This window comes from Amblyraja radiata, chromosome 2 (genome assembly GCF_010909765.2).
Source record: "Amblyraja radiata isolate CabotCenter1 chromosome 2, sAmbRad1.1.pri, whole genome shotgun sequence".
NCBI lineage: Eukaryota > Metazoa > Chordata > Chondrichthyes > Rajiformes > Rajidae > Amblyraja > Amblyraja radiata.
In genome coordinates, this window is record NC_045957.1 from 83,445,595 (window position 1) to 83,471,190 (window position 25,596).

At 41.6% G+C, this 25,596-nt stretch overlaps 1 protein-coding gene across 1 annotated transcript in view; it reads right to left on the bottom strand.

Moving 5' to 3' along the window:
* The window catches only part of glb1 (galactosidase beta 1), an 86,260-nt gene extending 61,838 nt beyond the window's left edge, over window positions 1–24,422 (bottom strand). Inside the window, exons 1-10 of the mRNA XM_033049273.1 lie at window positions 24,278–24,422; window positions 20,836–21,002; window positions 20,131–20,281; window positions 19,985–20,045; window positions 18,661–18,755; window positions 9,110–9,290; window positions 6,508–6,566; window positions 3,734–3,855; window positions 3,597–3,637; window positions 2,975–3,087 (exon numbers count right to left, since the gene is read on the bottom strand). Coding sequence (XP_032905164.1) covers window positions 2,975–3,087; window positions 3,597–3,637; window positions 3,734–3,855; window positions 6,508–6,566; window positions 9,110–9,290; window positions 18,661–18,755; window positions 19,985–20,045; window positions 20,131–20,281; window positions 20,836–21,002; window positions 24,278–24,334 — 1,047 coding nt within the window. The 5' untranslated portion in view covers window positions 24,335–24,422. The remainder of the gene's footprint in view (window positions 1–2,974; window positions 3,088–3,596; window positions 3,638–3,733; window positions 3,856–6,507; window positions 6,567–9,109; window positions 9,291–18,660; window positions 18,756–19,984; window positions 20,046–20,130; window positions 20,282–20,835; window positions 21,003–24,277) is intronic.
* Window positions 24,423–25,596: the final 1,174 nt, after the last annotated feature.

Here is a 25,596-nt window from a genome sequence, read left to right on the forward strand (position 1 = left end):
CCTCTGGAAACCAGTCCTTTTGGCCCAGACCCATACTAGCACTCCAGAAAGCACATCCCCCCACCCCGGCCAGCAATATTGGAATTGGTGGAGAGGTGAAATATTGCGTCGGGGGACCAGCCCTCCCGTGTGAACATGGGGCCCGGCGGGTCCCACTTAGTCTAGTTGGTTTTTTAAATGCCTTGGGAACTACTTGTTTTTCATCTTTTATTTTTTTTTAAAGATTTACAAATGTGACAATTATAAAGCTGCAGCTAGTTGCATAAGAGACAGAGGAGCGGACTGGATGCGGCCTTCAGCGGCACTGAGCGGTGGAGTAGTACTGGAGGACACCACCAGCTTCAACTGGCCAGCTGCACATATAACCATATAACCATATAACAATTACAGCACGGAAACAGGCCATCTCGACCCTTCTAGTCCGTGCCGAACACGTATTCTCCCCTAGTCCCATATACCTGCGCTCAGACCATAACCCTCCATTCCTTTCCCATCCATATAACTATCCAATTTATTTTTAAATGATAAAAACGAACCTGCCTCCACCACCTTCACTGGAAGCTCATTCCACACAACCACCACTCTCTGAGTAAAGAAGTTCCCCGTCATGTTACTCCTAAACTTCTGTCCCTTAATTCTCAAGCCGTCCCCTTGTTTGAATCTTCCCCACTCTCAGTGGGAAAAGCTTATCCACGTCAACTCTGTCTATCCCTCTCATCATTTTAAAGACCTCTATCAAGTCCCCCCTTAACCTTCTGCGCTCCAAAGAATAAAGCCCTAATTTGTTCAACCTTTCTCTGTAACTTAGTTGCTGAAACCCAGGCAATGTTCTAGTAAATCTCCTCTGTACTCTCTCTATTTTGTTGACATCCTTCCTATAATTAGGCGACCAAAATTGTACACCATACTCCAGAATTGGCCTCACCAATGCCTTGTACAATTTTAACATTACATCCCAACTTCTACACTCAATGCTCTGATTTATAAAGGCCAGCACACCAAAAGCTTTCTTTACCACCCTATCTACATGAGATTCCACTTTCAGGGAACTGTGCACAGTTATTCCCAGATCCCTCTGTTCACCTGCATTCTTCAATTCCCTACCATTTACCATGTACGTCCTATTTTGATTTGTCCTGCCAAGATGTAGCACCTCACACTTATCAGCATTAAACTCCATCTGCCATCTTTCAGCCCACTATTCCAACTGGCATAAATCTCTCTGTAGACTTTGAAAATCTACTTCATTATCCACAACCCCACCTATCTTAGTATCATCTGCATACTTACTAATCCAATTTACCACACCATCATCCAGATCATTGATGTACATGACAAACAACAGTGGATCCAACACAGATCCCTGTGGCACCCCACTAGTCACTGGCCTCCAACCTGACAAACAACCATCCACCATTACTCTCTGGCATCTCCCATTCAGCCACTGTTGAATCCATCTTGCTACTCCACCATTAATACCCAACAATTGAACCTTCTTAACCAACCTTCCGTGAGGAACCTTGTCAAAGGCCTTACTGAAGTCCATATATACAACATCCACTGCTTTACCCTCATCAATTTCCCGAGTAACCTCTTCAAAAAATTCAAGAAGATTAGTCAAACATGACCTTCCAGGCACAAATCCATGTTGACTGTTCCTAATCAGACCCTGTTTATCCAGATGCTTATATATATTATCTCTAAGTATCCTTTCCATTAATTTGCCCACCACTGACGTCAAACTAACAGGTCAATAATTGCTAGGTTTACTCTTAGACCCCTTTTTAAACAATGGAACAACATGCGCAGTACGCCAATCCTCCGGCACTATTCCCGTTTCTAATGACATTTGAAATATTTTGTATTGTATTCAAATTTCAAATTTCAAATTTATTGTCATTGTCTCAATTAGAGACAACGAAATGAATTTTCCTTACAGGCAGTATCATAAAAATAAATAAATAATACATTATAAAACATATTAGGGCTTTATTCTTTGGAGCGCAGAAGGTTAAGGGGGGACTTGATAGAGGTCTTTAAAATGATGAGAGGGATAGACAGAGTTGACGTGGATAAGCTTTTCCCACTGAGAGTGGGGAAGATTCAAACAAGGGGACGGCTTGAGAATTAAGGGACAGAAGTTTAGGAGTAACATGACGGGGAACTTCTTTACTCAGAGAGTGGTGGTTGTGTGGAATGAGCTTCCAGTGAAGGTGGTGGAGGCAGGTTCGTTTTTATCATTTAAAAATAAATTGGATAGTTATATGGATGGGAAAGGAATGGAGGGTTATGGTCTGAGCGCAGGTATATGGGACTAGGGGAGAATACGTGTTCGGCACGGACTAGAAGGGTCGAGATGGCCTGTTTCCGTGCTGTAATTGTTATATGGTTATATGGTTATATGTGCAGCTGGCCAGTTGAAGCTGGTGGTGTCCTCCAGTACTACTCCACCGCTCAGTGCCGCTGAAGGCCGCATCCAGTCCGCTCCTCTGTCTCTTATGCAACTAGCTGCAGCTTTATAATTGTCACATTTGTAAATCTTTTTTTTTAAATAAAAGATGAAAAACAAGTAGTTCCCAAGGCATTTAACAAAACAACTAGACTAAGTGGGACCCGCCGGGCCCCATGTTCACACGGGAGGGCTGGTCCCCCGATGCAATATTTCACCTCTCCACTAATGTACAGTAATACTTTACTGAACTGTATGAAAATAAATAATGTCACTGTACCTAGGTGTATATGGCAATAAAGAGCAATTGGACCACTGAATTACAGATCTTAGTGCGACAATTTTTCACATTAGAAAATTAAATAAATGTAGTCAATATGACTTCTTGCAAAGCAATCTTGATCAACACCAGTATATCGCTCAAGTACCTATAAACTAATAATACCCAATAATATAAGTGTGTAGTCCTGGATGTTACAGATCACAACACACAATCTTGTTTGAAAAGGTAAAGCTTCTACCTACCTTGCCAATAACCTGCCTGATGGTAAAGTATTTTTCTGTTGGGTCCCCTGCTTCTGACAGAGGAGCATCATAGTCATAGCTTGTTGGCTGTGGCGAATATGGCGAGTTCGCTCCTGCAACAAGAACGAATTCCACACTCCAATTTTAGAACCACAGGAAAATCTTGTATGCAGGAACTCATTGATAGGTCAAACCTGCCCCACACATCCCCATTAAACTTTCTGCCTGGGAAGAAGGTTCTGACTAACGACTCTATCTATGATCATAATTTTTTAACTCTTCCATCAAGTATTCCTTCAACCTCTGACGTTCCAGAGAAAACAATCCAAGTCTATCCAACCTCTCCCTGTAGCTGAAACACTCTATTCCAGGCAGCATTCTGGTAAATGTTTAAGAAGGAACTGCAATGCTGGAACATCGAAGAGTTTCTCGAGCATTTTTGTCAGCATTCTGGTAAATAATGGCTTTGCAGCATTCTTTTCTTGTTTCTGTGAGACTTCAATTGAATTCAGCATTCTGGTAAAGTGAGTCTTGAGAACCCACTTGGGGGAATTGATCCTAACAATTGGCAATCAGGAGCTGCTGTCCCACTACTGGGATAGAATAAGAGATAGATCCTCACCATTCCAATAGCCAAAATTAGTTCCACCTTCAAACATGTACCTAGAGACAAAATAAAAATCAGATTTCAAAAAGGAACAGCACCGTTTAGTTTTGGAACATCTTTAAAACATTAGAAAATACAAATATACTACTTACATGTTAACATTAGCTCCAAGGGCAAGCATTTCATCCAATGATTGAGCAATCATCTCCTTACTGACCACAGAATGTTTTTGGCCCCAGTGATCCAACCATCCTGTATAAAACTCAGAGTTTACCTGAAAAGAAAGGAAATAATAAAATAGTATTTAGCAGGTGGAGCAATCTTTCAGATCTTCTTAATCATGTTTATTGAATTGGAGTTGATGGGTTGATGATATTATTTCCTATCAGCAACACATTCAAGGATGTCAGCATTCATAATGGTGCGGCTACCAACTGCATGCTCTCCACAGACCTGTGTGCTCAGCTGATCATATATGTATCCAATTTTACCTTAAAAGGGCCCATTGCCTCAACACTAAACACTTCCTTTGACAAAATAATTCACACTCCAATAACTCTTCACGTTAAATACATGTCTCAAAGTAACAATTTTAGAAACATAGAAAATAGGTGCAGGAGTGGGCCATTCGGCCCTTCGAGCCTGCACCGCCATTCAATATGATCATGGCTGATCATCCAACTCAGTATCCTGTACCTGCCTTCTATCCATACCCCCTGATCTCTTTAGCCACAAGGGCCACATCTAACTCCCTCTTAAATATAGCCAATGAACTGGCCTCAACTACCTTCTGTGGCAGAGAATTCCAGAGATTCATCACTCTCTGTGTGAAATATGTTTTTCTCATCTCGATCCTAAAAGATTTCCCCCTTATCCTTAAACTGTGACCCCTTGTTCTGGACTTCCCCAATATCGGGAACAATTTTCCTGCATCTAACCTGTCCAACCCCTTAAGAATTTTGTAAGTTTCTATAAGATCCCCCCTCAATCTTCTAAATTCTAGCGAGTTTATTTTAAATTAGAGTCATAGCGTTATACAGTGTGGAAAAGGCCCTTCAGCCCAATTTGCCCACAACGGCCAACATGTCCCAGCTATGCTAATCCCACCTGCTCACATTTGGTCTATTTCCCTCCAAACCTGTTCTATCCATGTACCTGTCAAACTGTTTTTTAAACGTTGGGATTGTCCCTGCCTCAACTACCTCCTCTAGCAGCTTGTTCCGTCCACCTACCACCGTCTGTGTGAAAAGGTTACACCTCAGATTCCTATTAAATTGATGAAGTTTGCCAGTTACTCTTCGGAGGAGAACAATCTCCCTTATCCACTATTAACGTCCTTCATAATAAAACAGGTAGAAAAATGTAGATATGTATTAAAACACATATTAACATTTTTTAAATAACTTTTTGCTACGTAGGAATTATAATTAAAATACTCAATGCAAACATTTCAGAAAGCATTTTAAGCACATGGTGTTTTCTGCAGGGGCCCAAAGACATCATTCTGCACCCTAATGTACACACTCAAATTTCTATGCAAATAGGAGAAATATATATTTTTCCCCAGATATTCTCTCATTAATGAAAACTAAAGTAAGTAATAGAAGTTTGAAAAGAAAACTGATACAATAGGAAAACTGAATTTGCATTTAAATTTGTGTTTAGGGCCGAAGAAATCTTGCACATCCCCAAGATGCAAAAGGGAGATTCATTCCAAATAAATGACTAAACTAAAAACTGTAAAAGGAGAGTTAACAAAAAAAAATTCTCATTATTGATTAAAATTATGGAAGAAATAATTCATCATAGCAAAAGCAAAGAAGGAATTAAAACAAATTGTCTCAACGACATCAAAGATTCATTCATTTATGTGAAATATAAGTAAATGCGTAAAGATGAATTTGGTCACAAAGGATAGATCAGGTTTTGTAAAGATATGACTGATGAACTGAATGTGTGCTTTAGTGCAAGTTTCCTTTCTGAAGACATTTGTCATTGTAAAATTGTTTCAATACGACAATAGCTATTGACACTCTTAGCAAGGGTTTAAAAATATAAAGCTAAGCATCTTGCAGCACTGACATCAATGTGCTAAAGAAAATGCAAAGTGAATATTGCTTCATACACAAAATGGCTCACCAATGTCTTGCTGAAACACATAAACTGGGGAAATGTGAACATAGGGTACAGAGTTAAAGCTCTGCAAATGTGAGCTTGGTGCCTATTGCAATGAAACTATTTAATATGAAACAATTTATCATCCTTGGAAGGTTTGGTGACTATTACTGATTTCTAACATAGTTTAAAACACAAACATACTGCTTCCATGGTCTGATTATATTAGATGAGCAAACAATAAGCATGGTGGGGAGTATGCGTGCATTTCCAGCAGGATTTAACAATGTTGGAACAAATTAATCAGAAGAAGAATAGGAATAATACATGGATAACCAAATGAGATACTAAGAGCAGGGCTGACACAGCAGGAAGGGTTCACAGTTTAACCTTTGTGAAAGAAGTTCTGTAAACATTTATGATGAAACAGTAGCTGTTCATCACTTTAGTGATTAAATAAAGGTATAAATGGAACCATGCATAAAATATCTTGCACCAGCAGCAATGAAGAAATCAAGATATATTTCTAGTCAAATATATTAATTTCTCGTAGCACCTCATAAATCTTTTTGAAGATTAATTTACAGGAATTTACAGGAAATTGAGACTAGCTAGATTGGGCATCTTGGTTGGCATGGATGTGTTGGGCCAATGGGCATGACTCTATGAAATGTTGGGTTGAACTCTCTGTTTGATTGCTTCTACGTTTTGTAATTGTTGGACAAGCTAATTACGCCAAAGAAAGGTGTTCTATCTCATGCAGTATAATATGATTTGCTGAAAGTATGCTTGTTAGTTGGTTGATGCTTACCAGTGGTCCATGGGGTTCTGCATATCGTTGAATGTTTAACTTTGTTGTCATGTTTCCACCTGTTGAGAGAATAAGGCATTGCACAATGTGAGGCTGGCAACACTTGGACTTGGAATCGCATGTGTACCAGACCAGGGTCGCCATAAGGCAGCTGTGTTGTCTGCGAATAGGCATTTTGGTTATAGGTCCATTGCAGCAAACTGTCTAATGCTTGGGCAGCAGTGGATGCTTGTTACGTATTTTCCAATCCATACCGCAGAGAGCAGATAGCAAAATCTTTCTGAATGTATTGAGATTAGTTCTGGAAGGATGGGGGATGCTGGTGAAGAGGGTGGTCCGTGTCTTAACTCTGAGCAGTGGGTGTCAGCCATCAAAGGACTGATCAGTGAGGGTGGGAAAGTGCAAATATTTGGTTTATTTGGGGTTCATCAATGGGGTAAGGGGGTCATTCCACTGATGTTGTGAGGACTGGGGTTGAGAGAGAAACATGGTGGAAAGAAATTGTGGAATAACATGTCAATGATCAGGATGGAGATCATGGGGCTTGGGATATCTATATCATTTTGGGAATGCCTGAAGGAGAAACGTTACGTAGTAGGATTTATGGAGGTATGAAAGTCTAGTGGCCAGGAGGTGCTCGATAATGTGGCCAGCCATGTTCAGACTGTAGCCTTGCGGAGGGGCAATGTATGGAAAGCATGATCAACATGGAAATTGTGCAAGACATTCAACGGAGACACACATGTTAGATGCAGGAAGATTGTTCCCGATGTTGGGGAAGTCCAGAACAAGGGGTCACAGTTGAAGGATAAGAGGAAATTTAGGACCGAGATGAGAAAAACATTTTTCACACAGAGAGTGGTGAATCTCTGGAATTCTCTGCAACAGAAGGTAGCTGAGGCCAGTTCATTGGCTATATTTAAGAGGGAGTTAGATGTGGCCCTTGTGGCTGAAGCTAAAGGGGGTATGGAGAGAAGGCAGGTACAGGATACTGAGTTGGATGATCAGCCATGATCATATTGAATGGCGGTGCAGGCTCGAAGGGCCGAATGGCCTACTCCTGCACCTATTTTCTGTTTCTATGTTAGAACCCAGGTCAACATTACAGAGTCATTATTGTAACTTACCAGGGAAAAGTCCATTTGCAATCAAAAAACACAACAGCACTAAATCAAATTCCAATGCTTTGATGTATGACGACTGCAGATGGCTCAATACTTCAAAAGTATAAATATAACTTGCATCGATTGTAATCGTGTATTGTCTTTCTGCTGACTGGTCAGCGCACAACAAAAGCTTTTCACTGTACACGTGACAATAAACTAAACTGAACTTTTTAAACCAGCATCTGAAGTACCTTCCTACACATAAACTGATCTTTTACAGCTTGAAGCAGGGTCTTACTGTATGTAAACCATGCGTAAGTAGATCAGGGATAGTACTGGCTCTCTTTGAGTTCCAAACATATTTTGATCAGTTAAAATCACTTTCCTTTCTCCACATGTACGCTGTTAAAACAACTTCATGGATAATATCCTAAGAGGTATGTAAAGTGACAATATAAATGTAAAAGGTAGACAAAAATGCTTGAGAAACTCAGCGGGTGAGGCAGCGTCTATGAAGCGAAAGAAATAGGCAACGTTTCAGGTCGCCACCCTTCAGTGATGTGCGGGTGGGGGGGCGGGAAGAAGAAAGGAAGAGGCGGAGACAGTGGGCGGAGACAGTGGGCTGAGAAGGGGAGGAGAAAGCAAGGACTACCTGAAATTGGAGAAGTCAATGTTCATACCGCTGGGGTGTAAACTGCCCAAGCGAAATATGAGGTGCTGCTCCTCTAATTTACGGTGGGCCTCACTCTGACCAGGACAGAAAGGTCGGATTCGGAATGGGAGGGGGAGTTGAAGTGCTGAGCCACCAGGAGATCAGGTTGGTTATTGCCAACCGAGCTGAGGTGTTGGGCGAAACGATCGCCAAGCCTACGCTTGGTCTCACCAGTGTAGAGCAGCTGACACCTAGAGCAGCGGATGCAATAGATGAGGTTGGAGGAGGTGCAGGTGAACCTCTGCCGCACCTGGAAAGGCTGCTTGGGTCCTTGAATGGAGCCAAGGGGGGAGGTAAAGCGACAAGTGTAGCATTTCCTGCGGTTACAAGGGAAAGTGCCAGGAGTGGGGGTGGTTTGGGTGGGAATTGACCAGGGAGTTACAGAGGGAGCAGTCTCTGCGGAAAGCAGACAGGGGAGGAGATGGGAAGATGTGGCCAGTGGTGGGATCCCGTTGGAGGTGACGAAAATGTCGGAGGATTATTTGTTGTATGTGACGGCTGGTAGGATGGAAGGCGAGGACAAGGGGGACTCTGCCCTTGTTATGAGTGGGGGGGAATGGGGAGTGAGAGCAGAGTTACGGGGTATAGAAGAGACCCTGGTGAGAGCCTCATCTATAGTAGAAGAGGGGAGTCCCCGTATTAATGCAAATTTTTTTTTTGGAAGCCAGCTGTGAAACAAAATTAATCAAGACAGATCATTGGAGCAGCGGAATTCACCGCAGAGTTCTTTGTCCTTGCATCCAAATGATTTCAGGTATTCCAAGAAAAAGAGAAAGATTTTTACCTGGAAAAAAGTCAATGGTTGCATACAGTCCTTGCAAAGACCCACACTTGAGGTATGCTTCGCCATCGCCATCCGTTGTAAACAGAATAACCTCATCTCCCAGGAAATATCGAAAGAGTTTTGATAGATGGCGCAAATAATCATAGTCACAGGCAAAGTAGCTGCCATATTCATTCTCCACCTGGAACAGCACAAGAATTTTAACCCACTTGTCACTTTTAGTCATGTAAAAAATCCACCCTCACAGTTATTGATTACAGTTCTTTTGTAATTCATTTATCGGGCATGATGGTGGCGGTAGAGGCATTTAAGAGGCTTTTAGTTAGGCACATGGTTATGCAGGGAATAGAAGTATATGGATTACATCAAGGCAGATGAGATTAGTTTAACCTGGCATCACAGTCAGTGTGGACCTTTTGAGTCAAATAACCTGTTCCTCTGCTGTACTGTTCTCTGTTCTGTGAATGTTGATGGCAAATCTAGCATTCGTTTCTCATCCCTGGTTGCCCACAGGAGTCTGATAGTGTGCAGTTTTGTTGAATTGCTGTAGTTTGTGTGTTGAAGGTACTCATGAGTGCTGAATCATTACGTTTCAGGACAATGACTAAGTGACATTGATGAAGGAGGGCCAAAGGGCCTGTTTCAGTGCCACACAACTGCATGACCTCTATAAAATCACTACTCAGCTGCCTACGTTCCAAGGAGAATAGCCCTGGACTGCCCAACCTTTCCCTAAAGCTCAGACCCTCGATTCATGGCAACATACTTGTAAATCTTCTCCTGCATTCTTTCCAGTTTAATGGCATCTTTCCTAAAGCAGGCGTGACTAAAGCCAAACAGAATACTCCAAGTGCAGCCTCACCAATGTCTTGTAGGACAATAACATAACGTCCAAACTTCTATACTCAATTCCCTGGCCCTTGTTGGCCAAGGTGCCAGAAACGTTCTTCACCATCTATCTACTTGTGATGCCACATTCAGGGAACTATGTACTTGTACTCTTACATCCCTCTGCTCAACCACATTTCCTTGGATCCCAGCATTCACTGTGAAGTCCAGAACCGGTATGACTTCCAAAAATGCAACACTCTACATAGAAACATAGAAAATAGGTGCAGGAGTAGGCCATTCGGCCCTTCGAGCCTGCACCGCCATTCAATATGATCATGGCTGATCATCCAACAGTATCCTGTACCTGCCTTCTCTCCATACCCCCTGATCCCTTTAGCCACAAGGGCCACATCTAACTCCCTCTTAAATATAGCTGCACATGTATTTGATATAAACCACATTAGCTATTCCTCAGCGCACTTTCCCAACTGATCTGGATCCCACTGTAACTTTAGATAATCATCTACATTGTCTACAATACCACCTACTTTAGTATCATCTTCAAACTTAGTAATCATTTGTTTCCAGCAGTTTTAGCTTTTATTTCATATTTCTAATCACAATGGTGAATGACTTGGAAATGAACCTGCAACCCCAATCCTTTAATGCATTAGAGGTCACAGGCCAATAGGTTAGTGCTGCACAAAACCTATCCTCTAATGTGTCATCACTGCAGTATCTAGATAGCCAGTCAAGTAGAGTTCTGATGGCATGTCTCACAGAACAAAGAACAGTACAGCACAAGAACAGGCCCTTTGGCTCACAATGTCTGTGCCAAACATGATGCCAATACCATAATCCATATCCCTCCATTTGCTGCATCTCCAAATCTGTATCCATAAGTCTTTTAAATGCTAATAATGTATTTGCTTCAAGCACCACCCCGGGCAGCACATTCCAGGCAATCACCACTCTCTGTGCAAAAAACTTGTACACAGATCTTCTTTGTCTACCGTATCGATGCCTCTCATAGTTTTACACACTTCCTCTACCTCCCGATTGCTACTGGGAAGGCCTATCATACAATACCATTAGTGTGTTTGCACCTATCTTATTTCTAAACTCCATCCATACCACCTCTGCAGACAATCCTCTGGAATGTCCTCTCTGAGTGTTGCCGCGATGATCTCCATGATCAGTCCCACAACTCCTCCACCTCTTTTGCCTCCCTCTCGATCATGTCTGAAACATTGATACCCGGGAACATTGAGTTGCCAGTCAAGTACATCCTGCAACCACGTTTTCCACAACATTATAGTTCCAACCATCAATCCAGGCTCTACCTTCACCTGCTTTCTCCACAATACTACCTGCATTGAAATAAACACACTTCAGTCCATCAGCATCATCATTTTCCTTCACCTCTACCCACCTGTCCTTCCTTTCAGATTTATTGATCCTGACCCCTATCTTCCAATCACTCCTTCCAATTTCTGACCTACTACTCTGGTTCCCCCCCCCCCCCCCCCCCCCCGCCTCTCGACTTTAAACCCACCCGAGTAGCACCAGCAAACCTCCCTACAGGGATACCGGTCTTCTCTAGTTCAAATGGTCCCTCTTGTCCATGTCACCTCTGCTCTCGAAGAGATCCCAATGGTCTAAAAATCTGAATCACTGTCCCTGCACCAACTCCTGAGCCACACATTTATCTGTTCTAGCTTCTTATTCCTACCGTCACTGGCACGTGGCACCAGTAGTAATCCACAGATTCACTATCCCTTTTCCTACCTATATAATTTTTGCCAACGTGCACAACTACTTCCTAAAACGTTGACTCTGTTTCTCTTCCCACAGATTCAACCTGACTTGTATTTCCCATATTTCCAGCATTTTCTGTTTTTATTTTATCTTTCCGGCATCTACTTTTTAAAAATTATCTCTTGTTCAAGCTAAGTTCCGAGTCAAGAATGGTCTCCTATAACACTACTGACTGTCAAGGGGTGGTGTCTGAACACCCCCTGCTGGACACTGTTATTATCTGACAGGAACGTCATTTGCCACTTCTCAGCCAAATCAGAATGTTGTCCCGATCTTGCACCATGCAAATATTGTTGGAAAGACATTGATCTCATTGATACAACATTTCTCACTGGGTTTTGGCGTGGGAAACATAAATACATGCGATTAATCAAAAAATGGTTGGCGCGGACTCAGGGCTGAAGGGCCAATTTCCAAGCTGTAGCTCTAAATTAAACTAATGTTTATTAAGATGAGAACAGTTTCATCATCTACGTACAGTGGCTTGCAAAAGTATTCATACCCCTTGAACTTTTCCACATTTTGTCACGTTACAACCACAAACGTAAATATATTTTATTATGATTTTATGTGATAGACCAACACAAAGTGGTGCATAATTGTGAAGTGGAAGGAAAATGATACATGGTTTTCAAATTTTTTTACAAATAAAAAACTGAAAAGTGTGGCGTGCAAAAGTATTCAGCACCCCTGAGTCAATACTTTGTAGAACCACCTTTCGCTGCAATTACAGCTGCAAGTCTTTTGGGGTATGTCTCTACCAGCTTTGCACATCTAGAGACTGACATTTTTGCCCATTCTTCTTTGCAAAATAGCTCAAGCTCAGTCAGATTGGATGGAGAGCGTCTGTGAACAGCAATTTTCAAGTCTTGCCAGAGATTCTCAATTGGATTTAGGTCTGGACTTAGACTGGGCCATTCTAACACATGAATATGCTTTGATCTAAACCATTCCATTGTAGCTCTGGCTGTATGTTTAGGGTTGTTGTCCTGCTGGAAGGTGAACCTCCGCCCCAGTCTCAAGTCTTTTGCAGACTCTAACAGGTTTTCTTCCAAGATTGCCCTGTATTTGGCTCCATCCATCTTCCCATCAACTCTGACCAGCTTCCCTGTCCCTGCTGAAGAAAAGCATCCCCACAGCATGATGCTGCCACCACCATGTTTCACAGTGGGGATGGTGTGTTCAGGGCGATGTGCAGTGTTAGTTTTCCGCCACACATAGCGTTTTGCATTTAGGCCAATAACTTCAATTTTGGTCTCATCTGGCCAGAGCACCTTCCTCCACATGTTTGCTGTGTCCCCCACATGGCTTGTGGCAAACTGCAAACGGGACTTCTTATGGCTTTTTTTCAACAATGGCTTTCTTCTTGCCACTCTTCCATAAAGGCCCGATTTGTGGAGTGCACGACTAATAGTTTTCCTGTGGACAGATTCTCCCACCTGAGCTGTGAATCTCTGCAGCTCCTCCAGAGTTACCATGGGCCTCTTGGCTGCTTCTCTGATCAATGCTCTCCTTGCCCGGCCTGTCAGTTTAGGTGGACGGCCATGTCTTGGTAGGTTTGCAGTTGTGCCATACTCTTTCCATTTTCGGATGATGGATTGAACAGTGCTCCGTGAGATGTTCAAAGCTTGGGATATTTTTTTATAACCTAACCCTGCTTTAAACTTCTCCACATCTTTATCCCTGACCTGTCTGGTGTGTTCCTTGGGCTTCATGATGCTGTTTGTTCACTAATTTCTCTAACAAACCTCTGAGGCCTTCACAGAACAGCTGTATTTATACTGAGATTAGATTACACACACGTGGACTCTATTTACTAATTAGGTGACTTCTGAAGGCAATTGGTTGCACTGGATTTTATTTAGGGGTATCAGAGTAAAGGGGGCTGAATACCTTTGCACGCCACACTTTTCAGTTTTTTTATTTGTAAAAAAATTTGAAAACCATGTATCATTTTCCTTCCACTTCACAATTATGCGCCACTTTGTGTTGGTCTATCACATAAAATCCCAATAAAATACATTTACGTTTGTGGTTGTAACGTGACAAAATATGGAAAAGTTCAAGGGGTATGAATACTTTTGCAAGCCAATGTAACTAAAACTCTGACTGAGGGGAAGGAGAGGGAGGGAGAGGTGAGGGAGGCATTGGGGGAGGGGGAGGGGGTAGAGGGGAAAGATCCTGGGGAGATGAGGAGGGAGTGGGAGGATTGAGGGAGAGGAAGGGGTAGTGAAGGAGAGGGGAAAAGTGGGACAGGTGAGGAGAGTGGGGGCAGAGGGGGGGGATAATAATAATAATAAATTTTATATTTAATGGGCGCCTTTCATACAAAATCTCAAGGACACCTTACATAGTAATCGGAATAAAAACATATAATCGGAGTAAAACAAGTAATTAAAGACATCACAATGACACAAATTAAAAACAGAATTCAATCCAAAAACAGAAAATCAAAAACACAGTGTGAAGAGAGAGCAGCGGCAACCAAATCGTGCCAGCGTCCACTCTCTCTTCACGGCAGCCATCTTGGACACAGACCTACAAGAGGGAGATGAGATAGAGGGAGATGAGATCAGTGTGGGGCGGTCAGGAGGGATAGTGGGGGGGAATAGGGGGATGTGAGGAGTGGAGGATAGAGGGAAGGGAGGGAGATAGGGAGGGGGATAGTGACTGAGGGTAAGGGGAAGGAGAGGGAGAGATTGGAGGAGGGGAGGAGGAGAGGGGAAACAAGAGGGAGGGTGAAGAGGATGGGGAGAGAGTGCTGGGGTAATGAGCCATGCCTGTGCTGTTGGGGTTTATGCGTGAGTGATGCAATATTGTGTTGGGGGGACGGGTTGCATTGGGGGACCGGGTGAGCGGTGGAATATTGAATTGAGGAACGGGTTGTGTTGGGGGCCCAGGCCTCCCGTGTGACAGGGACCCAACGGGTCCCACTTAGTAGTTATATTTAAATGTGACATCTTGTATTATTATGGTAATAGCCAAAGTTGGCTAGATATCTGCCAAAGTGATATTTGATAAAAATTCCACATATGGGAATTAAGATTCAGACAGGTTTGTTGGGTGGGCATGGGTGAAAGAGGGGGTTCACTGCATGTGGCAGATAGGCCAGCAGAATGGCACTAAAGATGGATTGAGGGGGGGACAAATATTTAATGAAAATATGCTTGACCTAACACACAAACTGTGTGTTATAGAGAGATTTTAATTCAAGATGGCAGACAAAGAGTTACTTTGTGATCTAGTGGAAGATAGAGTACAGCAGCACTATATTATTGCCATTTTTTTAAAATGTTAATAATAAGAGCCATCTTGGAAATTGGAAAAGCTTGAAAAATAGAGAAGCATCCGAAAGGAATATTGGACATGGGCTTAACCAGATGGTTAAGAACAAAGAAAGAAGCAGTGGTCAATGCAACAACCTGGTTTCAAATAACTTGGAAAAGCTTTGGAAATCATGACAGTGTATTCCTTTTAACTTGTTATTCTCTTGTGTTGCTTTCTCATGGGTCTCTGTCACACTCTCTCCAGCCACCTTCCTTTTGTTGTTGTCACATTTACTTCCTCCTCAGTACATTGCATCCTCAACTCTGAAACACTGTCTGTCTTTAATCACATTATTCCCACTGCTGACTGAAATTTACTGTGTTGATATTGCGTAAGTCACCCCTTCCATTCAAATAGTATGCAGTATTCCATTTTTCTTTTGGGGACTGTCCAAACTTTTCTCTCTTGGTTCATCTGTCAAAATGTTTGAAAGATACAGCATCAAAACAGGCCCTTCAGCCGACCGAGTCTGACCAGACATTGATCACCCATTCACACATTCTGTTATCCCACTTGCACATCCACTCCCAACACGCTAATCATCATTTCGTGATTTCTCCATAGCATTGAGAAACGTGCACATTAGCACTGTGCAAGCACTGTTTCTATTAAAGTATTTCTTCATAACTCACCTCTAACAAAAAGAGATCATAGCCACAACAACAAAATTTCCTCAAAATGCAGCCTGGTCAGAGTATATAGCACCAACTCTTTCAGGTCATCTGACTGATCTCAGTAATCCTTTTGCCTTGTTGATTACTGTTTTGCAAATATAGTATACGGCTGGTACTGAAACTTTCATTGATGGAATCTTTCTACTGTATTCATAAAATCTTAACACACAGGAGCCCATTCTCCTGTTTTCTCCCCATAACCTTTGACGCCCTTACTATTCAAGAGCCTATAGTCCTTCCATTCTGAACCTGTGGCCTCAGAATCTCCCACTAATGGAAACACCCTCTCCACATCCACTCTATCATTGCCTTTCATTATTCGGTAAGTTTAAATGAAATCCACATCATCCTTTTAAGTTCCACCGGATATGGGTCTAATGGGCCCAGAGCCAGCAAACTTACATTACCCAATCATCCCCAGGATCACTGGCGCAAACAGGCGTTCCTCTTACATTAACCCAATCATCTCCACAATCATTATCGCCAATCAAAGGAACTAAGTGATAGTCAAAAAGTAGTGCTTGATAAATTATTGATGTTGTAAATTGATAAATCTCGGGGACCTGGTGATTTTCATCCAAGAGTTTTGAAAGTGCTGACGTTAGAGACAGTACTGTGGCCATCATCTTCCAAAGTTCTCGAGAATCTGGGATTATCTAGTGGATTGGAACAAGTATGACCACATTTCTAAGGAGGGAGAATTTAAACAGGGAACCACCAACTTATCAGCCTGATGTCAGTACACGTGCAAAGGTGAGAATCATTATGTTTTGTTTCAACTGAAGATAGACACAGAAAGCTGAAGCGAGTCAGACAGTACATCTGGAGAAAAGGAATAGGTGACAATTTGGTTCAAGCCCCTTCTTCAGAGCTTTGTTAGGAATAGGATTGCAGAGAGCCAAGAGGGTCTAATGAAAGCAGAATTACATCTATTGGCAGCATCATGGTACAGCACGTAGAGTTGTTGCTTCACAGTTACAGCGACATAAGACTCATTCCTGACCTCTGGTCCTATCTGTGTGGAGTTTGCTCATTTGCTGTGACCACATGGATTTCTCCCAGGTGCTCTGGTTTGCTCCCAGATTGCAAAGATTCGTTTATTTGTGAGAGAATTTGCCACTAATAATTGTCCCTAACGAGTAGCTGAGCAGTAGAATCCATAAAGGTTGATGGAATTACAGAGAAAATCAAATGGGATTAATGTAAATTGTGTACATGTTATTCAGCATGGTCTCATTGGGGAAATGGCCTATTTCAATGCTGTTTCAATCTATGATTCCAATATGTTGGAATTTATTGAAGACGTGATCAGTAATATAAACAAGGAGAAACCAGTGAATGTGATATTTGAATATTTTGGGGGGGTCAGATACGGTCCCACAGATTTTGACTAACAAGATTATAGCATGTGGAATTGGGGTAATATACTGACATGTATTGAGAATTGGTTATCTGGAATTGGGGTAATATACTGACATGTATTGAGAATTGGTTATCAAACAGAAATCAAAGAATCAGAAAAAGAGTAAAAATAATTGTTTGGTGGGGAGGCTATAACAGGGGTACTGCAGAGTGTAATGCTTAGGGCCCAGTTTTTCTGCCTGCTGGAGTTATCTCCAAATACCTTGAATCTATCTCTAGGTATGTTACAAAGCGTACCTGAAGCGTCTTTGAAGATCTGCCGTTGCGGGTGTGCGCGATTTTGGCGCCGTTTAGAGGGGGTGGGTTTAAAACGCGATTTTCTCTAGGCTGTTCAAATCGAAGATGTTCAGCCTAGTTAATTATTAACGAAAAATCGCTGGAAGACCCCGTCGCAAAAGCTATTATTAGTTTTAAAGGCCTCGTATAATAGTTATAGTAGTTTAAAAATCAATCTTTAAACCCGCGACCGCCAGCAACCGCAGAGTCTCATAAAGCAAATAGCAGAAGTTAGGTTGTATATTTTTACATTAAAAAGGGCTTCTAAAGATCCCTTTATACAAAATTTAATATTGCGAGTAGCTCAATTTGGCCCCATTATATCGCGCAGTATTTTTCTCGGCATTTGGGGCACAAATCTACCGCAATGTGAACGTTCTAAACCAGCGCGTTCCACAGGATCCCACTAGAAAGCTGATTTAAATGGGCATTTATTTACAGCAATTGAACACTGAATTCCTTCCATTTGGCCTATAAATTAATGTAAATGAGATTTAAAAATCATGTTTTATTGTGAATTATTTGTGAATATTATTTGGACATTTAGGCTATTTAAAAATGTTAATAATTATTAAGAAATGGATAGATGTTTAGATCTAGTAATTGAAGTCTGAAATTAGCTACAATTAGGTAACTAACTAATTATATGCTTTAATTTCAGGTCATCCAAGTAAGATTATTTTATATTTGTTTCAGAATGCTTCAATCTATGATAACTGAAAATTTCATTCAGTTCTCTTAATTTTTAAGAAAGTTATGGGCTTTTGACTGTTCACGATCACAACTTTTTGTTATGTCCATAGAAAATCAATAGGGAACAAGATGCTCATTTCCGAGTATGAAAATGGCCATAACTTTTTAAATACTTGAGATATGAAAGTGAATTAGGTGTCAAATTAAACTTATTTTTATGCTTTATCTGATGGGATAAATTACAGACTTGATTTTTAAAATCTCAAAATTTTGTAACATTGCTACTATCTCATACCCCCTTATCCCCGACCAACATCCAAGATACCTTACAAGGTCTTCAACACTTCAATAACTTTTATTTCCTAGATACTCATTGCCTCATCTCTACCATGATCACCCACCTCCATTCCCCACCAAGAAATGGGTTCAGTAAACAGGATTACCCTAGCAACCTTTATCTAGTCTGTTGAACAGTTTAGTCATGCTTTTAAGTTAAACATAAATCCATACCTGTACAGCAATAATCGGTCCATTATTCTGATACAGGTATTGTCTGATCTTGGGCAAGAGAACATACATCCATTTGTCAACATAATTGAGATAATCTAAAATGAGAAAAAACAGGTTGATAACCTTTACCTGCCTATTTGTTTAAATCCGTCCACGTTGTGCTATTCACGTGCTATACAAGCATAGAATGCAGCATAGTCCAGATTTTATTTGTACAGTCGAGACATTTGTTACATCCAGACAAATGACAAATAGAAGGCAGTTTTAGTTACACAAAGATACTTGAAAATACAAGGACGAGTCAGGTTTCGATGAGTGTGCAATGTGCACAGTAAGCTAAGGTGTGTGGTGTGCAGGGCCTGGTTGTGAAAACAACTTTACTCTGATTGGGCCTTTACTTAACTTTGTTTCTGAATCATAATGGCTGGTTCTTTGATGTGAGTAAGGACAATTTTTCACTGTCATACGAGGTCAAAAAATAAAACAAGGGAACAAGAAAATCTAACCTCTAAATAAGTCGATAATGTTGCTACCCATATACAGAAACATTCACAAAATTGACTAACTGTGTGATAACATGGGACTCAATTTGGAGTTACATACATTAATTTCTAGGCCAGGCTTCCCCATACACTGCTGACACAGTTTTACCTGACCAACACGTCGCTTATTTGTCATTAAATTGTCAGATTGCTTCCCAACGTCGGATATGGGATAAGCACAAAATAGTTATTGTCTTTGGATCTACTGACAAATTCCATTCCCAAACCACCCAAAACATTTCTCTTCCCAGCAACTGATTGAGAATGAATTAGAACAGTTAAAACCTTGGTATTATATTTGACTCTTCCATATTTGAGTTTGGTCAACATGGATTTGGTGGCCAGAGGGCTTGTTTCCATACTGAATTACTTTATGAAAATTGTGTGACTAACAATGGCAAAGGCTGAGGGTGGGTCAATGCTATACTTTTGTCGCAATCACTTTGGACGCCATTTGTGATTTGGATGAAAGGTGTTTTGAAATACTAGCAGAGGTACATATGTCAGAAATAAAAACTGTTGCGAAAAAAGGGCACACATTTCAACGCCCATGTGTTGAAGGATTTAGACATTTCAAGTTGAAGACTGGTAATTTGAATGATGAAGAGGCTCAAGGCTTGGTGACTGGGGGATACCACGACTATAGTGTGGCAGCAGAAAGAGAAGCCATGAAACTCTGCTTATGACTGAATAAGGAAGAGTGTCAAGCGAATACCATACAACCTGACAAAGATGAAGACCATTGGAGGTCAATCACATTATTTGTGATGTACCTGTCTTACCTGGATCTGAAGATCGGAGAACAACTGAATCTTTCCGCAGCAGCCAGGCAGGAAGGCCACCCTATAAAAGTGAAAACCCATCACATTTGGCAAACTTCTTTTCACATTCAAATGGTGATTTCTTAACTGAAATTAACTGCGCTCACCATGTCCCATTCGGCACAAATATAGGGGCCAGCTCGTAAGATGACCAACAAGCCAATGTCATTGGCCAACTTTATAAATGTTTCTAAATCTCGGTCTCCAGCGAAGTCATATTTTCCTGGTGCAGTTTCATGAAAATTCCATGGCACATATCTACATAATGGGATTATTTAAAATGTCATTCCAATGTCAGCATGCTTACAGCTGGAGAAGATTAGCTCCAAAGAACATTAATTTATTAATTATGCACAGTTCCACATTCTGCACATGTTCTTTGATCTTTATCTGTAGGAATAGAAGTTAGCAACATGAAGATTCAACTGGGACACTGGCCTCGAGGTTGAAGCAGCTGAACAAAAAGAACTATCCCATCGCCCAGATATTACCCCATATAAATATTAATTCTATGAAGCCAGCAGCAAAGAGAAGATTTTGAACTAATGAATTTGGAAAAAATACATAGCACGAGTGGAAGAATACCAAGGCACAGGAAAGAAATGTCCTTTCTCTTTGAACTGCACTCAAAGAACAAAGGTCATATTTACAATGGTAACTGAATGTCCTGAACTGTCCAGAAAATCCCAACTAGTTGAGGACAGAGAAGGTCAGGGCAGGAGGAAAGGTTAAAAGGTATAAAGAACTGCATTGATATAGTGATTCCAACAATCGCAAAATACCCGATATATTAAAAAAGTTTTCTTCCTCACGTTTGAATAGCATTCAATCCTGCCATATACATTTTCATCAGACGGTCCTTCCAGTAGTATCGAGGTACACGGGAGTAGTGGATACTTCCTGAGATATAACGGAAAGGTTTACCATCCTTAAGGAAACTGTCATTGTCATAATCGATCTGAAAGCTCCTTGATGAACTCTGCAACCAAAAGAGACCAGATTAATCCCCCTGAGCCTATACATCAAGGTCACATTTATGCACAGTAAAATTAAGGAAAAGCTTAATATCAAGGAAATCATGCTTGCTCCACTAGGCCAGCTCCCAAACCAATGGAATATCTATGAAGGTTACCATACAATTCTCTAATGAAATGCAAGTTTCGAAATAGAAAATACGCTCCAGAACATGGGTAAAAATTCTTGCATTGGGGCTGATTTGTAAGATCCATGCCAATGTTTTTTTGCATCAGGGCAGCTGATGTAACTGTTAGTTTCAACTGATTCTGTGTTACTTGCATTTTCTGTTTTTGTTTCAGGCAGCAAAGGTTTATACCTCAAAAGTATAATGGGAATGAACAAATACTGCTGCTGAAAATCTGACACCCATTGAGAAAACACCGGAGAACCAGTGGGCATAGGGAAAGATTTAATAGGAACTCGAGGGGCAAATTCTTTTAGACAAAGGATGGGAGGAATATGGAACGAGCTGCCCGAGGAGGTAGTTGAGGCAGGTACTTACACAATGTTTAAAAAACATTTAGACAGGTACATGAATAGGATTGGTTTGGAGGGATATGGCCCATACGCAGGCAGGTGGGACAAGTGTAGATTGCACATGTTGTTCAATGTTGGGCAAGTTGGACCGAAGGGCCTGTTTCCATGCTGTATGGTTCTATGACTGGAAATAGCAACACCTGTGATACCTCAATGAACTCCCTTCAGAACTGGAGGCGTTTAGGAGGTGAAAAAGACCCTAAACATATATTCACAGTCATGCTTACAAACCGAAGTGAGGTATCCTGAAAAGGGACTACCTATTTGTGTTAGATCTCGCCAATGTTTAGGAATGCAAGGTATGACATGTGAATGCTGTACACAAGGCAAGAAATATAAGTGAAGAACTGCATTTGTGAAAATGATGGAACAGTGCTCAATAGGCAAGAAGAGATGAATGCCCCATTCAATTGAACTGATTGAAGTAGGAGGGAGAAAGTTGGAAAAGAATAGCAGAAGTGGGGCAATGCCTGGCAAATGATAGGTTGATAAAGAATAAGTATTTATGCTCACTGGATCTATATTGTTTCCTCTGAGTTTCATGTGAACAAGGAATTTCATTGCACTCTGATGTATATGAAAATAACCTAATCTGAAGTAGACCACACATCACACACATCACAACGAGACCCAACTGCTGAGAGCAGATAATAAGAATGAAGAAGAGGAAGTCTACACCATGGAGGGGAAACAAACTGCTGCAATACAAAATTGAACCTTTTCACATATCAGCAATTTTATTCACATTAGCAGCATTTACTCAACCTTGTTTTGGTTATTTCCCAGATGTTGCCAGGACTTAAGGGGCTGAGCAGAGGGAGAGGTGAGCAGGCTAGGAGCACAGGAGACTGAGGGGCAATCATATAGAGGTGTATAAAATCATCAAAGTTAGATAGTATAAATGCAGTCTTTTACCCCGACCAAGAGAACCAGATGGCATATGTTTAAGGTGAGAGGGGAATGATTCAATATGAAGCTGAGGGGCAACGCTTTTACTCAGAGGGTAGTGGGTGTGTGGAACATGCTGCCAGAGAAGATAGTTGAGGCAGATGCCTTCAAATACCTGGGCATACATATCTCTAGATATATCTAAAGATCTGTCCTGGACCCAGCATATTGATGCAATCATAAAGAAAGCCCATCAACACCTATACTTCCTTAGAAGATTGAGGATATTCAGTACACCAATTAATACTCTCTTGAACTTCTACAGGTGTGCGGTAGAGAGTATATTGACTCGTTTCAACACAGCCTTGTTTTGGCAATTTGACCGCCCAGGAATGAAGGGTGCAAAAAGTGGTGAACACTACCAAGTTCGTCATGGGTACTGACCTCCCCAGCATCAAAGGGATCTACAGGAATCATGCCTCAAATAACCAGCCAGCATCGTCAGAGACCTACTCCACCCTGGCCACACTATCATTTCACTCCTGTCATCGGGAAGAAGGTTTAGGAGCCTGAAAACTGTTATGTCCATGTTCAGGAACTGTTTCTTCTCAACAACCATTAGGCTATTAAACACTACAACCTCCAAATAAGTCTGAACAACTTAGACGGAGTACTGTTTTTGTCTTTGGACTATTATTGTTTGTTTACTGTTTTTGTTGTTTATAATAGTGTTCACAGAGAACTATGTTTACTTATCTGTTGTGTAGCTACAAGTACGAATTTCATTGTTCAGTTTTGGGACATATGGCAATCAAACACTGTTGACTACTATAACAGCATTTAAAAGATATGTGGACAGGTACCTTGATAGGACAGGTTTAAAGGTATATGGGCGAAACGCAGGCAAATTGGACAAGCTCAGATGGAGCATCTTGGTTGACATGAACAAGTTGGGCCAAAGGACCTGTTTCCATGATGCATTACTCTAATAACTCTGCTTCCTCCGTTTGCTGACGTGCAATGACAATAAAAGATATATTATTATTTCCAGTTGTATCTTCACCACCTTTAATCACCTTGCAAGATCATTCCATTTATTGTGCTTTCATTCCCCACTGACCTTCCTTTTATTCGCCTCTTAGCTGGATATAAAAATCCGTATTATCCCAAAACGTTTCTACTTCTGATGAAAGTTCATCTCAGAAACTTAACCCTATAATTCTTTCAACATTCTCTGCCCTAGCAAAAGAGTCCAAGCAGTCGCTGATATTACTCAAAACAAACCTGAAGCCTCCCACTGGCAGCGGGGGAGCTTGGAGCGCACTGAAGGCTTTATTGGGGGAAATGGGTGCCTAAAGCCCTGAACAACGTTTCCAGCATCTGCAGTTCCTTCTTGAAAACAACGTAACCCGGGACCCGGTTTACAAAGGTGGGCAATCGGGTGCCAGATGCACAGAGAGAGGGAACTCGCTGCGGGGTGTACAGAGCTGCTGTCTCTCTGGCGGGTCGAGTGATTTGCTTCCTGATTACTAAATTGGCGAAATCCTATCCAATGCACAGTGAGCCCACCTCAGGGAAGAAGGGGGATTGCTGACCGGCACAGAGATATAACTTGCTAGCCAGTTTCCGAAGGTGAGGGGGCTTGCTGCAGAACGGGTTCATTTATTGTCTCTTGCAGTGGGCTGCATGAACTCGCTTCCCTTAAGTGACTGCAAAGGAAGTATTCCCTTTGCAGATCTGAGGACATTTCATTGTCCGATTCGAACAGCCCATTGAATGTAATACTGAATGCAAAATAAAAAGGGCACTTACTGGCGTGTACAGATAGAAGAAGTTAATCGCCACCAGAAGCCCCACACTCGGTCTCATGTTCCTTCTTCAATCAGCTGGTCGCAAATGCCAATGATCATCACATGACTGAGGAAGTGTGATGCTATTCGCTGTTTGTATCGCGCACACTGTCACACACACACACACAGTAAGTGGCGGCCAGTTCTTTCCAAGATCTTTGCATCCAGGCGGGATTTTTGGTTTGGTGCTTCCGTGCGTCATAGTCTGTGAGCATCTCACACTTCACTCTTTTGCTGAAAGAGATCCATGTGGAGCTGCAAATCGACTTATTTTTCCCAACAATCCTCAATTCAATATTTGTAAAACTCAAATATTCCATTCACAAGATAGTTTGCAATTTTCTTCTTTCCACGTAATAATTGGCCTTTTTTAACGCTCAAATTGAAACTGCATGGAGTAATATTGGTTTCCCATCCAGAATTAAGAGATCCATTTGAATTATCAATGTCCAGAATTGATGGCACATCAGTTGATCCAAAATTTCTGTCAATAGATTATCAGATACATTTCTTGGAATCGTCCTATGAACGGTTGCCACTGTGAATACATCACCAAATTTGGAAGATGCCCCTTGCGTATCAGTCCAGTGCTGGTTTGGTCCATCTCAATAGAACGTGTTTTATGATACATCCTGGCTAATTAGACAGATGACATAGAATCTGTAAATAGGCATCTGTAAATTTCCCTTAGTGTGTATGGAGTGGATGAGAAAGAACTAGTATGAACGGGACATCAATAGTCAGCGTGGATCACTGGGCCGAAGGGCCTGTTTCCATGTTATATCTCTAAATTAAACTAAACAAAACAAAATAGGCAAGCAAGCCATATACTTCCTATGCCACCCTATCTACTTCTGTTGCCACTTTCAGAGGAGTCCGGACTTGGACCGCCATAGACTAATGCCCCTGTCCCACTTAGGGAACCTTTGGAGACTTTGCGCCCCACCCAAGGTTTCCGTGCGGTTCCCAGAGGTTGCAGGTGGTTGCCGGAGGTTGCAGGTAGTGGAAGCAGGTAGGGAGACTGACAGGAACCTCCGGGAACCGCACGGTAACCTTGTGTGGGGCACAAAGTCTCCAGAGGTTTCCATACAGGTTTCCTAAGTGGGACAGCGGCATTAGATACCGCGGTACATCAATGCTTATAATGCTCCTGCCATTGATTGTACACCTTTCTTTTGCATTTATCTACCCAAACACCTCACACTTTTCCAAATTAAACTTATGGTTGTTTGGAAACACAGGGACTGACTGCAGAGGCTGGTTTACAAAAAGAATACAATG